The sequence below is a fragment of the Varroa jacobsoni genome, unplaced genomic scaffold (genome assembly GCF_002532875.2).
Source record: "Varroa jacobsoni isolate VJ856 unplaced genomic scaffold, vjacob_1.0 scaffold_42, whole genome shotgun sequence".
In the NCBI taxonomy this organism is placed as follows: Eukaryota; Metazoa; Arthropoda; class Arachnida; order Mesostigmata; family Varroidae; genus Varroa; species Varroa jacobsoni.
In genome coordinates this window covers 295,767-308,508 of record NW_019212944.1, presented here as the reverse complement: position 1 = coordinate 308,508, position 12,742 = coordinate 295,767, and the positions used below count along the sequence as shown (strand labels likewise).

At 40.2% G+C, this 12,742-nt stretch overlaps 1 protein-coding gene across 7 annotated transcripts in view; it reads right to left on the bottom strand.

Annotated features, from left to right (window-relative positions):
- FMRFa (FMRFamide related propeptide) overlaps nt 1-12,742 on the bottom strand; it is a 103,171-nt gene that overhangs the window by 20,542 nt on the left and 69,887 nt on the right. For 2 of the 7 annotated variants that reach the window (XM_022832898.2, XM_022832913.2), the window contains exon 1: nt 4,665-6,078. The exons of 1 other annotated variant lie outside the window; for it this stretch is intronic. In XM_022832898.2, coding sequence (XP_022688633.1) covers nt 4,665-4,698 — 34 coding nt within the window. In that variant the 5' untranslated portion in view covers nt 4,699-6,078. Of the gene's footprint in view, nt 1-641; nt 783-4,664; nt 6,081-12,742 lie in introns of those variants that run through there. 4 more of the 7 variants (XM_022832899.2, XM_086968277.1, XM_022832923.2 and 1 more) reach the window with 4 other exon arrangements.

The window sequence follows — 12,742 nt, the reverse complement described above, 5'->3', positions numbered from 1 at the left end:
ATAGATCTAGTGTCTTCAAGTGTAAAAAATCTTTTAATTTTTTAAAAATATTCGGCCACAGATTGTTCCGAAGCCAGGGCCAGGTTGTTCAAGCAAGCACCGAAGTTGCAGTATCCTTTTGTTTTAATCATTTTGGACAAAGTCAATTTTCATTTTATGTAGGTCAGAAAAGCTAAAGAAGGCCATCTTCGTATAGGCAGCAGTTTACATATTCGGCGTAGCCTGAACGCCTAATACGCTTCTTTTTAAGTGGTAAGGATAAGTAATAACTACTCTGGTTTAATTCTTAACGTTATTAAAATCGCTCACAAAAAATTAGTAGCCCCAAATACAGGCAAGCCTTTGACGCTATACCAAAAAGGAGGTGATTTCGTAGAGCTACTAATACTAGAAGCATAACACATCCATCCGGTTTTGAATTCCCAATAATTTTCGCTACCAACCATGCCGTTACTTGCCCATATCACTGCTAAAAACGTTACTTACAAGCCTGTAGATAAAACGAAAATGGAATCTGTTATTCCGCAAGCGATAATGGTTAGACGAGTACAATCGTATTATTGCAACGTCAGATTATACGCAATTGGAATAGCATCAATATAGAGCCTATTATCTAGTAAGGATGAAGGACGCTTACTTACCCGGCCATAAGGCTTTCATTATGAGGGTTTAATTTCGGCATAAATAGCATGCATTTAGAATTTGATTTTGGGTCAATGAAGTACCGAATCTTTGTGAGTTTCCAAATTTTAGAGTGTTGCAAATGCTTCTGTGAGTCTTCTATTGCTATCTGACATACGCCTCGCATTACTTTTGCGAATAGATACGTTAGCATTTTCGCGGGGCTTTCTCTTTCTCTGCCGGCAACGTCGATGGAAGGTTCATCACTACGGGCCTTTCGCGCTCGTTTCTGCTGAAGGAAAGGGAACGCGGATTCATAACAGGCCGCCGACGTGGCCGGTGATCCTATATGCATGAATTGCCTGTTTGAGTTTTGAGGGATTCGATCCTACGGGCCACTGAGTCCGTTAAATTTGAGACAACTGTTCTAATTTCTTCTGTGATCGCGCTACGATTTCCATCGTAGTAGACTTATATCTGTGGGCTTATAAGGTTAACAGGCTTCCTGTGTCAATTTCTACTTTGGTTTTTGACACCTTTTGTTTATGATACGTGTTTAAAAAACTTTCCACCTTTTGAAACCATCTCGGTAAATATCTTCCTTTCTTTTGCTGTCGACGATCTCGTAACGCCTAAAACTCCGTGTTCTTTTATTTTGTAGTTACGTAATTCTCCGCAACATTGGAACGCTTTCTGGTCCTGCATTTGGAAACTGCGTAGACGTTCGCGCTTCTCAACGCTAAATATAACCCCTAAGTGTTGCGAGGTTGGTGTACGTATGTAGTGGTACGCTGTAAAAACACCTGCTGACTCTATCTAATTTGAGTCGACAATAACTTAGAACATTTTGCTAAAACGACCTAGACAATAGATATCTAACCCTTAACGTTGCATCGACTGTAAGTTTAGCTGTCAATCGAAAGTTACAGTTAGACCTATCGCATTTACCGAAAGGTGAAAATTTCTTGAAAAATTGAGATCAGATAAAATCACATACTGACGAAACAACAAAACCTTTTCTTTCTTCTATTGTGACTCTACGTTTGTCTAAATCTAAATAAATTAAATATAAATCTCTTAGCGCTTGCATTCGTTTCGCCCTAGAATCCACAAGTGATCGTTTCCCTCTGAAGGTAAAAGAACTATGCCCATGAAATGGTCAATATTTTTCATAAAGCCACAAGTATATTAAATAAATATTTAGATACATTTATTAAAATCAAAATTAACTATTGGGTGTTGCAACTAGAGCGTGTCAATATACAGAACGAAACAAAGCTGACTGTTAATATGCACTTCCATGAGGTTAAATAATCCAAAAGGCACTGAAACTTTACCCTCTTGAATCAACGGCGGCCAATCGAAGGTGGCCAACACCGGACAACAACTTTGCTTCCTATTCAGACGACATATTGGGGAAGATGTGAAATCTTCCATCGATCACAGCGTACTTCTCCTTATTCATAGATAGGAACCTGCCTTACACACGCTTTATTGTTAACGATGAAGCACACGATTAAGCAGATTGTACGGCAAGACAACGTTTGCCTACTTGTGTCTATGTATAGTTGAAGTTGTAGAAAATCGCTAATGCCCTCCTCTTATCGTTTGGCTGATACATCACCTTTAAGCAACCGGTTCCTACCAAGGGGGTGGTTCGCTGCTATAAACTAGAGTTAGGAAATACAAGGATACGAAAGTACGTTGAAGGGCATAAATGTTTATATGTCCGCACACGACCATAACTAATTACAACGTGAACGTAAAGAACACCGGATAATTTTTTTGGGCTTCGTCTCGTATTTAGCTTACACAATTCTCGGAAGCTAATTATCATAAGGTGATTACGTGCGAAAAGCCAGCTGTTCCCTCATTGGCAGGTCTAATACGCCTTAAAGGGACAACTGACAGCAGAACAGCCGTTAAGATTGGGTCCTTCAAGCTCAATCTTGGCTAGGAATCCTATATGATCTATATAACAGCATCGTAATTATCAGGACATACTGTCGCTGAGGGCTAGTCAATAGCATTTTTAGCAGCTCCCTCCATACGCACCGATTCAACGAAACTTTCTACCTTTGGATCTACCGAAGGGAACAAACAGTGTGCAGAACTGTTTTGGAGCTGGACGTCAACATAGCATGGGAAAAAAAAAACTATATTGGTAAGGAATAGCAAGCAAGGGGAGCACAATCGTTTACTTGGCCGTATCATGATTGTCGCCGGTGATTAAAACAAAAAAGGAATGTCCTGAGAAGATTTATAGGGATGAAGAAAATGGGGGGTTGTATATATGAACTGTCGACTCAACACGAAACTATAAAAAAATCAGATAAAAAAAATCGGATGTTGACACCAATTTTGCTGAAACTCGTTATCTTTTCATCGTTCATTGAAAGCAAACTCAGCTGGTAAGGCTTGGAGTTTTAGAGAAACAAGCGGTCTTAAAATTGACCGTCAGGTCGAGGTAGAACATAATGTTGGCATGCTAAAAGCGAACCGACCGATTTTGAGTTGAGTGATTTTTTAATTACGCGCTGTTTGCAGACGGAATTCGGTTGGTAGGTCTTCAGCAGAAGCTGAGTGGTGCAAACGTTTCGAATCAAAATTCAGCAATATGTCGAACGACAGAAACGCATTTGCTGCAATCTAAGACACGAAAGATTTTCGTGCGATTGTGGTCTGGCGTATGTGGTCGCTTCGGATGATTCAATTTCTACTAATAGGTAAAAAAAAAAAAGGGAAGCTAGAGCCCTGAAGGCTAATAATGCCCCATAGGTGCTACCGAAAATGAAACAATGAATTCAGTCAGCTATCGCCAGTTCCTCAAGAGACACATAAACCGTTGACGCTGCAATGAGAGACATGCAGTCGTGTTATTTGATGAGTATGCCTCAATTACTTTCTGGGTTAAGCAAAACATTGTCCAACGTTGGCATTAACCTACTAATTCTCCCGATCTAACTCCGTGTGATTATGAAGTTTCCATGACGAGCAAAGAGTGAACCTATGCCTCACGATATCTCACTTTAAGAATCAGCAGATGGAGAAATTGTGTATGGAAACGCAAATGGTAAGTATATGACTATTCAAAAGCTGCCAGAGCGTTGGGATAAATGCAAAAAACTAATATGTCTAATACATATGAGAAAGCCTTGTAAGTTACGACCGCCTTCGTACTCAGGTGTTCCCTAGTGTCAATACTAGAGATAGGAAAATTATCGCAACCTAACCTAACTAGATTCGAAACACTCTTTATTAGGAAATGGAACAAGGAAAAGGTCTGCGTAAGCAATATCTAGCTCATGCTTAAAATAGAATTAATATACGATTTTTAAAAATTGAGGAGTGAAACGTGGTTAAATACGACTGACCCTATCGTGAGTAGAAGATGAGCTTTTGCGCAATCAATCGGACATTATTTCTTTATTCCGCTACAATGTATGTGATAGTAAGAATTTTTTTTTTGCCTATGGTAAGATATCCAATGTTATGTCTCACCCATAAAACTAACTGAACTAATGTCCTTTTTAAGTGGAGGTGCCGATGCCTTTTTTTTTTTTATAGCTATGGCTGCAGCGCACGTAACATGTGGCAGATAGAGCTTCAGTAGCAAATGGATGATTTCGATCATTCGAGTATGCCGCTTTATTTACCTCAAATTTACACCTATATACTATATACGTTCTTCTATATATATATATATATATATATATATAAGAACGTATGCCCCACTGTCCCATTGTCTTCTAACATGTAAGTAAAAAGGAAAACAGATGACAAAGAAAAAGCAAAGATAGTTGATTTTATCACGAAGTGCGTAAAGTTTTAGCTCGCGCACTACATTGATCCATGTGAGAGACGGTCATTGATGAACACACACAAGAATGTATTCACAAACACTAATTTACTTGGTATACGATTTTTTTTTACATTAAACACCACTCTACAGCCTGGGGGATGCATTCATTGAATCGCCACCTATGAGACATACGGCATGACAGACTTTCTCATATAAATTAGATATCACCATTTTTACATACGTTTCTTTTCGTCGACCGTAATTGTTTGCCGCATATCGTGCCGAACGTTAGGAAACGCCCGGCAGAGTCTTGCACACGCAATGAGTACGTTGCTAGATGCTTATCCAACGTCATAGGATCTTTGATTAGAAAGCGTAGTTATGAGTGATGCGAGCACTTAATTGCGAGACGCTTCAGTATTTCCTTTATTGAAAACGCAGTATATAGAAAGAAGTGTTTTGGGGGGGAGGGGGGGTAATGGGCGAAAAATGTCGCCGGTTTTTTGTTATCGTTTTCTGCTTTCGCCTATCGTTTTCTTCCTTGGCTCCGTCATTCAGTGTCCGAATCGTGCCCGTCGTTTTTTGCTCACTTCGATGCAAAGTCCTTGGGGAAGATAAAGAAAAGATGGTGGGATTTGGGCAAGCTTTGCTCATCAGTGTAGTAGTAATCAATGGCAAGCAGCAACGGACCGAGAAAACTGAAAGAAGGATACATGTACGAAGGAACTCACTGTGCAAGATGAAAACAATGAGGAACGACAGACGGTGAAGGGAGAAATGCACGCCGTTGAATTATTGTCTCGAGATACACTAACACATCGTACAGATTATGAATGTTCGACGTTGGCAAAAACACGAGCCCGCAAGCACACAAGCACACAGTAAAGATTATTCAGCGATCTTTTTCGGGAACTGCATACACGAGGTCATAGCCGAGAAAGCGCGTAATCGGGTTCTGACAAGGCAGCTTGCTAACCCCGTTTAGGCTAATTTCTCAAAAGAGATTCACGAATTTTTACGTACGGTCGATACATTTAGGCATCTTTTACTTCTTTTCATGAGTCCACTTCATTTGTAGCCTTCATACTTTTCGATTATTCAATATTCGGCAGAAGTACGATACGATTCCCCGTTCAGATGAAACGGATATTCAGCGAAACGCTTGTTTTAAATTAACTAACAATTCGCTTATTCAGTGCCTGCGCTTCTAATCCTCAATAAGCCCGATGGGATTGGCGAGGTTTATGTGCGACACTTGATGTTTAGAGGTTCACAACAATAATAGGAAATTGGTCCTTGTAATAAGTGTGAGTATCAATGTGTTTCATGTAAGGACAGTTGTTGATTGTCACGGTGTCTGGGGAATCGACTGCTTAATGGTAATGTACCGAACACTTGACGTTCCAGTCCGACCTGTTGCCTTATAGGATTTTTGTTGCATGGCATTAGTGTTTGCAACAGGAAAAATACCGACAACGAGAACGCACGAAGAAGAAGAAGAAAAAATAGGCCAAGAAAAAGGCGAGATATGGTGATGCTTGGTAACTAAGTCGGTTTCAGGGAGAGACTGCCTTTCTTGTACTTTGCTGCTGCTGCTGCTGTTGTTGCTCGAGATAAATAGCCTATCACACAGCAAAAACTGACCAACCGACAGAACGAACATGCACTCACCCACCTTCCGCTTACTCAATTTGCGCGCTCACAGCGAACACTCACGAACACATAGAGCCGCAGACATACGCCCACAAAGACGCACAATAATCACACGCTGTCGGCATCCATGAGATCGCCTACGGAGGCGAGGCCCAGCTTCTTCCAGGCACCGCCCCTAAGGCTGGCCGGGCTTCAGTATCCACTCGATGGAGCGAGGTTCGCCATCGACAAGGCCATCATCGCTTCCATTCTATGGCGAAGGGGTGGCGCGTCCCAGCTAGCGGCTGCTGATAGATGTACGAAAGGGTTTGGGAACAAAAAAAACAAGGGAGCAGAACTCGCGAAGCTCATGATAAATACAGATAAAAAGTTGTTTTCTTTTAAGTTACTATCGTATTTAATAGTGGGGCGTCGGGTTTGTTAGCTTGGACTTCGCCGTCGACTTCTGCCCCATTCATCGTACCTGATTGTTTTTAATTATACAGTTTTGGTTCAGGCTGCTTTAGGCTACGTTTGAAATCCTTCCAGTGAGATGGATTCTACAATGAAACATCAAGCTGCCAATATTGTTGGCCATCTATAATCACCACGAACGTGGTGCACATAAAAACGCGCGCCAACTAAGATGCTACCGAGTAAGACCCTTTCCCTAGAGAAGCTTTTCATATCGGCACAAGGAAGCGTAGTACCTTAGCGACAATGCAGTAAACGAGCGACTTAGCGTGAACACAGGATCACGCATCAGGATATACCTCGAGAAGGTGGTCATAGAACTTGCCCACTCCTTAAATGGCAGGTGACAACCGAAAGATGTCTCCTTTAGACAACTGGACGACACCAACAAGGATCGAGCTGCTACAGTCCAATTTTCATCGCATCGATAACGCTTTGAAGCATGGACCGAATGAAGCGGCAGGTTCATATTAAAAACATAATCGTAGTACTGTCATCCTTTTTGTAGTACGATTTTCATGACTTACTATTCGCAACATGCACGATAGGTGTATGTAAACACCCGAATAAAGTTCCACTGTAAACGTAATCTGATTGATAAAGGTCTTGACAAACAATCTACTGAACAACACGTGCTTGCTCTAGCGTTATCTAGAGAATATTGTGAGAAATGAATGTACGTGTAAACCATTGTCTCGTCTCGGGGTTTCCGCTGTATTTTATGTAGTCTACGTCGCATCTTAGTTTGCTTGAAGATTGGGTTGTTGAATATTGTAGCGCTCTTGGATATTTGCTCTCTGTGCACAGGTCTTCAAATGGTTTCTTTTTAGTTTAGCATCAAGGACTTGCCCCCTAGGAGGCTGACCGGGTTGGGCTTCGTTGGATTTATCTAATATTTCTCGAACAGACTTATAAAACGGCATGGCAACTATACAAGCAGCGATTCACATTGAAAATAATAGCGGCATGCCTGTTAGTTGTGGTTACGGTGGCGACGAGAGGTACCTGAGCTACCCAGACCACGCCGCCTTCTGATGTGATTACTTGAAACTGCCATTACTAAGCAATTATAAACGACCTACAGCTTCAAATGCTCAACAGGTTCGTATTTTTTGCAGTTCAATGTGAACATGTACTTCTACTGAAGGGGCCAGCTAAGAGCGGCTTGTTACGAAAGACATTGTTTTAACATTTAAACAGACAGCTCGTGAGCTTGCTTCGGGTAGTTCAGCTACTCGTATTAAGAATCCTCGTTTGAGGAGTTCCTTGACCTTAAGTTTCGCCCTCGGTGTCAGTGTCTAAGCCAGGGTCAATAAAAGCCCTTACTTGTAGAGCAATACTATAAAACACATTGAAGATAATTGCTATTCATCGAACAACACAATGACCATGTATATATATCGTCGGAAGTCACTCGTTCACTGAGGACAATAGGGTTCATTAACTAATACGTTGCACAAACAGTGGAAATGGTGTTTTGTGGGAATAATAACAATCATTAGGAAGTCTAGTTATAAGCTGGAGTTCGCTGTCATCAGTTTATAGATGTTTCGAAGTATAAACATTGAGTTTTTATCTAAGGATACAAAAGAAAGGAGTTTATTGATTTCCTTTTTTCCTATTACCGCTCTTAGGGCAGAGGCTAATGGATAGCTTTGGAAAGCATCCAAGGTATAGAAATGCTGTCTGCGGCTTTGATGTGGAAAGCTTTTATGATTAACATTTGGTCTTCGTTACTCGGCTATGATTCGCCTACCGTTCTTACAGTTTCCAATATGATATGTCCTACAGCAGCTCCTACTCTTTCCTCTCAGAAATACTCTTTTGCTAAATAAAGACATTCTGCATTGCTTGCGATCGACTCTTCTTCAACGTATTGAGCTTCCTTCAACATTATGCCAGCCAAAGTAACAAATGGGACGCTACCTCCTGGTACAGGTCCTGTTATTTTGTTGTAAACAGGCCAATACTGGTAGGTGTATGGCTCAGTTCGAGGCACATACGACTGCAGCTTTAGCTATTAAACTGAATACGCTGTAGTTACCCATCGTTCATACCTAATTATGATAAACTCTGCAGGTGTTATAAACAATAACGACACTAGCAGCATTGAAGATATTGAATGCAATAAGATTGTTTTTCACTTGACAGGGCTAACTTTAACTTACAAGTTATTCATTCGGTATCTAGCAGATTAGTTAGTGATATAATATATGTGTATAAGAAGACAGACTTTTCAATTTTGGCCAAATTAGCTCTTTCTCGCAAAATGGTGCAAAGATCGTATACAAAGCAAGTGGTGTCGATACGTATGAAGCGTACTTGCCACCGACAAGGGCAGTCGCATTCATAGTCAAATTTTTTACTTAGCATATTTTCTATTTATATTAGATCGGGCAAAACGAATTTCATTTTCGATGAAAACATTGTTTCCTCGACTTTCGGACATTTTTCATCTACAGAGAAATGTGCTCGAATTTCCACGGTCCTGCTCCAACCTTTGGCGATTAGACGCATTAAGGGGCGTCCACTAAGATGATATGACTGATACGGCCATTTTCGGAGATCTATCGCTTATGTCCAATTGCTTAGCGTCGAAAGCGAGCAAAGTTTGACTATAAACAAGTGACAAAAAAAATGAAGCTTGGGGTCTCTCGGAATTCTTCGAATCGTATCAATCGGATGCTGCGGGCCAATGAGATCGCACGATCTGATCGAATGGAAAATTGACAAACTCAGATAGAACGCAAGAACACATTGCGCCAGGTGTAAAAAAACTGCTTCATGAAGTGTACATAATTAGTAAATTCGAGGAACTAGTGAAAAAAACACATGGTCTCTGGCTGAAATAACAAAAAAACTGCATAGATTTACAAAGCTCTTCTTACAAAGTCGTCTATATCGTTAGCTACGGTACCCTTTTATTTTACATTACTCTCACGTTCATATTACGTTATGTATTGAAGATTAAGAGTAGCAAGCCAGCCATGTTGTCGCAGCATGTTACTAATATTTTTTTTCTAATTCGCCTCAGAAACCAAGACTCACCGAGGCTTATCTTGATCGTTTGTCATTGCCTTTTAAAATGCCTATCTGGATTTTTTGGACAAATTGGCACGGAAAATATAGCAATACTAAATATTTATTATATATACCTTAATTTGTACTAGCCGCATGAATAACGTATGTGTGTGTGTGCTGCATATAAGAGCTTCAACAGGCCGGAAACTTGGATTTTGATGCAACCGCGGCAGATTATTATAAAAATTAGTTAATTATTGGTTTGGTAATTGTACGACCACAAGTAAAATTTAGAGCTCTATATCCAGACAAAGCTGTGATCCAGTTCTTTTTATGCATGTTTAACATAAATTTAACAGATATCAAAAATATAATTCTGCCAACAGAAGGATTCTACAATATTCAGTTCTTTTTTTTTTTTTGAAAGCGTGCTAGGAAGGTAAGTAAATCTTTGTAGAAAAAAAACACGACTTTCAACGGGTCAGATCTAACTTTGTCGGAGGTGAAAAAGGGCTAAGAAACTTGAAGAAAAGCTGCAACTACCCGCCTACTAGGACCAATATACCATTTTCGATGGCGGAACGCTATTTTGATCCTATCAATACTTTAGGAAGTTACATTCCCTATAATGCGTATGGAACTTGAGTAAAACCTGCCGCGGGTGACGTTAGCACAGTGGGCAATAAAATGACGCATCGAACACAGGTGACTTTTAACTCTAAATTTACAAAAACGGGCGCTTGTTGCTGTAAACTATGGCTTATCGATAATTCCCGCCCTAAAACATTTTATAAATAAAAGTTCTAAAGTTCTTTACGTTTCGAAAGACATGAAATTGCCTCCTGAAGCTGAACAAAGCTTTATTTCGACCATTGTACTGAACGCTGTATTTCTCCTAATAGTTTAAAACGGTATATTGTTTCTATATACACTAACGTCTACGGTGTGTATGAAGCACTCAAAAACTCGAATCTTTTCTTATCAAAAACTTAGCTAAGAAAAAAAGATGAATTTTCTTTGAATGAATAATTGGTGGTAAAAGCCCGCTAGGCTATTTCCGCTAAAAGTTGAAAGCGTACAAAGAAAAATCGTCGTTTTTAACTCATAGTCGTCTTGATCATAAGTGGGCTACAGAATCGCTTAGGCAGAAGGCGATTCGATAGCCCGCTTAAGCCAGTGCGATCGTTGGTAAATAACAAGCGATCTTCAGCAGTTCCTCATAAGCACTAACTACCAGAGCTACGAAGGTAGCATAATAATCACTCAGGTACTCGTCGGTCGTTGCATAAAATACTTCGTTTTCAAAGTCTGCGTCGTGGATTATTAGAGGTTTTTTTTGTAGGCGATTTCCTTAATTCTAGATAGTGTTTGTGGACTGAAACCTTTTAGATATTGTCATGTTAACTCTTTACAGATATGACGGCGTTCGAAGTGGTAATCCAGGCCCACAGAAGGTTAGACGTAGTTATATCTTGTCACCTAGTTTCTTTTCGGTTTTTGTTACAAACGATTAAAAAGCAGATCTTCATGAAAACGTAAAAGTGTTTTTTTTTTCTATGGTAATTAGATTGTTTGTTTAGTTTTTTGTTGGACTGTTAAACTGCGGGAGTTCTCCACTTGCGGTTATGTTAAGACAGCAAAATGTCCGCATATTCTCCGTTCGCTAAGCGTACTTTTTCTTTGCTCATAGCGTGTAGCTGCAGTCAACGGAAGACAACCACTATCTGTGTACAACTGTTACTGCCATTTATTTTTTCATATACAATTGATTGTTTCCATCGTGATTGTAATGACGTCTATCCAAATTCATTCAATTTCTAAACATTTAAATAATCAAACGTTATGTTGCCGGTTTGAGGTATAGACTTGAGTGCTACTAATCATTTTAGAATTTTCTACACATTGTCGGGATCTAATTTCGAATAGTGTGCATAAAGTCTACTGTCAAAGGTCAGTCCCTTTCGGCGCAGTGAGTACGTCCAGATGCAGACGATCAAGAATACGCCCTGCAGCAAAGATGGCACATATCCGTTCTTGTCCTTGTATGCTTTACAACAAAGTTCTTTGCGCTGTAACTTGCCACGCGTTCAACACAATATGTCTCGTTAATGTCCGCTTTTTTGAACAGTTATCGAGCAGAATTTCCCACCAGTGAAACGAGCCAGCTGGTTAAGTTCTTATCTACTGGTCGATTCTATTATAACAAGACCACATTAATTATCAAAGCTGTTGGAAAGTTAGACATCGGCCAAATCATGTGACAGCTTTCCGGTTCGTGCGCGACCGCTGCAGACCTTCAGCAAGCTAGGACTAGTGAAGCGGCCCCAGATAGGACGCGACTAACCTGCAGAACTAAGCGAAAACCATCCAACAAGAGTAGTACACGTAGGCTATATACGTATGTAAGCGGCCATCATCGTCAAGTTACTTCTGAGCCACTGGATTTGCGCTGTTTCCCAATCGAAGTAACCCTCACGCGGGTATATGCAGCTTTAAATATTCGCCCAATAGTAACGCGTGCTACGTTTTCCAATGATATGAGCAGAAATGAATAGACAGTAACGAAATAAAGCCCATCCACTTGCAAAAATTGTCAAGACATTGTATAAATGCGTGCAGAATTGAAGAGACGCATACATACGCCGTGCGCCCGCACATGTATTACGTATTATACTATTTGGAGGGAATATATCGATTGGTTATTTTACACACGAACCGTATCTATGACATTATGGTTGATTATTGTTGGTGATTTAGTAATTTATTTAACACAATTCGTTGATTTGCTGCTGGCCGCTTCGCAGTGCCAATTGTCCTACGTAGCAAAAAAGGAGTGAAAGGCCACACGAAGTTGGGCTGGAAGCCCGGAAGTGATGTTGGGTCTATGTGACTTACGTTTGAATGAGGTTTTGTTAAGACACGTAGAAAACGACTAAAACGAAACTGAAATGCGTAGAGATTGCTGCTGAGTTACCAAAATTGTTACCAAACCAAAACCAGAGTTGTGAAAATTGATGAAGTTCGCAGATTTCTTCGCATAGAAAAGATCAGTTTGAGTGGCAAATTCAATGTATTGACGTTTACGTAAGGGTTAAAATTACTTTGCGGTAATTTCCGATGATAGTGAACTTCAAGTAGATTAAGGCTGGGGAATATAATTATATTCATTGGTGAAAAATTATTGAATAATAG